This window comes from Primulina huaijiensis, chromosome 9 (assembly GCF_012295235.1).
Source record: "Primulina huaijiensis isolate GDHJ02 chromosome 9, ASM1229523v2, whole genome shotgun sequence".
NCBI classification, from domain to species: Eukaryota; Viridiplantae; Streptophyta; class Magnoliopsida; order Lamiales; family Gesneriaceae; genus Primulina; species Primulina huaijiensis.
Window position 1 is genome coordinate 7,244,327 of NC_133314.1, and position 3,078 is coordinate 7,247,404.

Below are 3,078 nucleotides of genomic sequence, written 5' to 3' on the forward strand. Positions count from 1 at the left end.
ACTCTCTTACCCTCAGCTGGTGGTATCCTGCGGAGATCTATTTTCGAGAATACTGATTCCCCTTGAAGCTGGTCAAATAGATCCTCGATCCTGGGCAATGGATACTTATTCTTAACCGTGACCCGATTCATCTCCCTGAAGTCGATGCAAAGGCGCATGCTGTTGTCCTTGTTCTTAACAAACAATACTGGTGCGCCCCATGGAGAAAAGCTCGAGCGAATAAAACCATTATCAAGCAAATCCCGTATATAATCCTTCAACTCTTTCATCTCTGTAGGTGCTAGAAGATAGGGTGCCTTGGAGATCGGTATTGTACCTGGCATCAGTTCGATAGATGAATCAACCTCCCTGTCTGGTGGAACGTCTAAAACATCGCCCGAGAAAATGCTAAGGAAATTCTTGACCACCTTGACGTCCTCTAACCTCTGACTGACTGGCTCGGTCACAGTCACAATACTCGCCAAAAATCTCTGGCAGCCTCTCCTCATGAGCTTCCTCACACAGATGCAAGAAATGATGTGCGGCATCTGCTATATGTGGCAACCTCAAAAATAAATGGCTTCCCGCTGGGCGGTCGGACAGATACTGACCTCCGTCAAAAATCTATAGCGACTCCGTTCGAAGAAAGCCAGTCCATACCCAAAAAAAATATCGGAATCTGGCAACGGTAGCACAATTAAATCATCCTGCACCTTATTTTTCGGCAACCGAACCTCCAATCTCTTCACTAACTGAGACGTAAACATCTGATCTCCGGTCGGAATCGAAACTCTGAATCTCAAATCCATAACCTCTGATATGATTCCTAGTCGGTTAACAAATGACTTGGATATAAATGAATGTTCAGCTCCAGAATCTAGCAATGCATACGTGGCTACACCTGAAATATATATCATTCATGCGACAAAACATACCATCAAATCTGATCGTGTTGAAACTTAAGAAATTTTTCTATCAGTAACTAACCCAAAATCGTCAAACAATCACTAATTAATTTTAGTGTCCCATCCAAATAACGAATTTTAAACCAAATTTTTTAAAAATTGCAATTTACGCCCTAAAGTATCGAATTCTTAACAATTTGGCCCTTCAATTTTCTAAAATTGCATCTTAGTCCTCGTGAGAGTTTAAAATTAGTCAAATTAAACCTTAGAATTCTCGAAATATGCAAAACAACCACTAAATTTTTATATTTGCAGTAAGGTCCCTGATATTTTGGTTATTACATTTATGGTCCTAAAAGCTCATAATTACCTTAATTACACCGTTAAGTCCACCTATTAGAACATGAAACTTAATTTATTCTAGGTTCTCATTCCCAAAAATAATTCCCTCAACCAACACAATAATCCATGCAATCGAGGCGGTAATAAAAGTTTATAAACATTAAGGTTATTGGTGATCAGTGTTGAGTCTGGCTCCGCCTCCTCTGCGTGCATCACATAATCTCTGCCAGTGGTGGGGCCCTTGTTCTTAGGGCAATCAGCTACCTTGTGGCCCTCTTACAGGCTTATGAAACATTTGAAGGTTCCCCACATACACGTGTCGAAGTGGAACCGGTTGCACTGCTTGCATGGATGCCTCTCAGCCAACTTAGGAGCCCTTGGTGCTTGTGGTGGCCTCTGCTGCTCGGGCCTCAGAAATTGTCCCTGGGGTTTCTGTTGCCCCTGATGTCTTGGTGGACTCGTGAACTGCCTCTTCTATGGTTGTGAACTATACTGGGCCTGATTCCTCTTCCGCTGCATCTCGGGGTCGATATCACGGAGGGCCTGCTCCGCCTGAAAAGCACAAGCGGTGGCCTTATGATAACTCGCCGATCTCATCAGCCTCACATCCTGTCGCAACGTGGGTCTTAGGCCATCAATTAAGTGCCTCATCTTCTGGGCAGCATCCCTCGCGATAAGGGGCACAAAATGACAACCCCTGTCAAACTTCCTGATGAACTCCGCCACAGACAAGTCCCTCTGTCGAAGACTCATAAACTTTCTCGTCAGGCAACCCCTGAACTCCGCTGGAAAGTATTTTCCATAGAACACTTCCTTGAATTGATTCCACGTGAGAGTAGCCAAGTTCAACCCGTGGGCTACTCCCTTCCACAAAAGGGATGCATCGTCTCTCAACACATATGCGGCGCATCTACCCCTCATGTCTAGATACTGAAAGTGCAGCTCTGGATACCGGATCCGACCCTTTGCTAAAATCGGATCAGTAGTACCCCCGAACTCTTTCGGGTTGAGCCGTCGGAACTGCTCATAGACGTCTGTCTGGGGCCTTGGAGCCTGTTGTGCTTGCTCCATCAGTCTGGCAATACCCTCAAGGACTTTATCACCTCCAGTAGTATCATCTTGCCTGTTGGTGCTGGTGGTGGAAGGCCTCTATCACCTCTAGTAGTGTCATCTCCCAGCTGTGGTGGTGGTGGAAGGCCTCTATCACCTCCAGTAGTATCATCCTGCCTGTCGGTGCTGGGGGTGTCTAGGAGGCATGATATCTGAATATAGTCCAAATTCTAAACGTAACCCATAATGCAATTTAATCTAGTTTTTAAAACATATAATCCTGAAACCGTAAAAACATCTAAACATGTACTGTAAATCGCTGAAAAACATATATCATATAAACATGCAGGTGATAGCATTAAAATATTTAAAAAATTTAAACTTACAGACTTGAGGCTTGAAGACTGATCTGCAAAAGCAGGCGGTGGTTCAACTCTATACAGTGCCCTTGCTTTGATACCAACTGAAACGTCTACTTATTTTTATTTCTTTTATAGCTAAATTTCGAAATAAACATTTTATGCATGCATGCGATAACAACTAAAATTTACACATTTTAAAATAAAAGTATTCCAATATTGTTAAAAAAAATGTAGTTAAAAATATACAAAAAATCATGTCAATCCAACAACATATAAAATAAACAGAGTATGAAAAGATGCATGATCTCTCCTAACTCATGAACATGATGTGCAGAAAAATAAGGTAATTGGGTTAGCGTGCGCCCATCCAGCCACGCCTACGCAGTTTTCGGCGCCTCCAGTCTCCTCATCGATATGCTCACCTGCTTCTTTCACACCTA

The 3,078-nt window shown here is 43.0% G+C and overlaps 1 protein-coding gene across 1 annotated transcript; it reads right to left on the reverse strand.

Moving 5' to 3' along the window:
* Positions 1-1,700: 1,700 nt before the first annotated feature.
* LOC140983843 (uncharacterized) lies at positions 1,701-2,297 on the reverse strand. Its single transcript, XM_073451000.1, has one exon. It carries the CDS (start codon positions 2,295-2,297, stop codon positions 1,701-1,703), a length of 597 nt encoding a protein of 198 aa, XP_073307101.1.
* Between the last annotated feature and the right edge of the window lie 781 nt (positions 2,298-3,078).

Coding starts and splice junctions, on each gene's coding strand:
- LOC140983843 (XM_073451000.1), bottom strand. CDS start 2,297: ATGGAGCAAGCACAACAGGCTCCAAGGCCCCAGACAGACGTCTATGAG.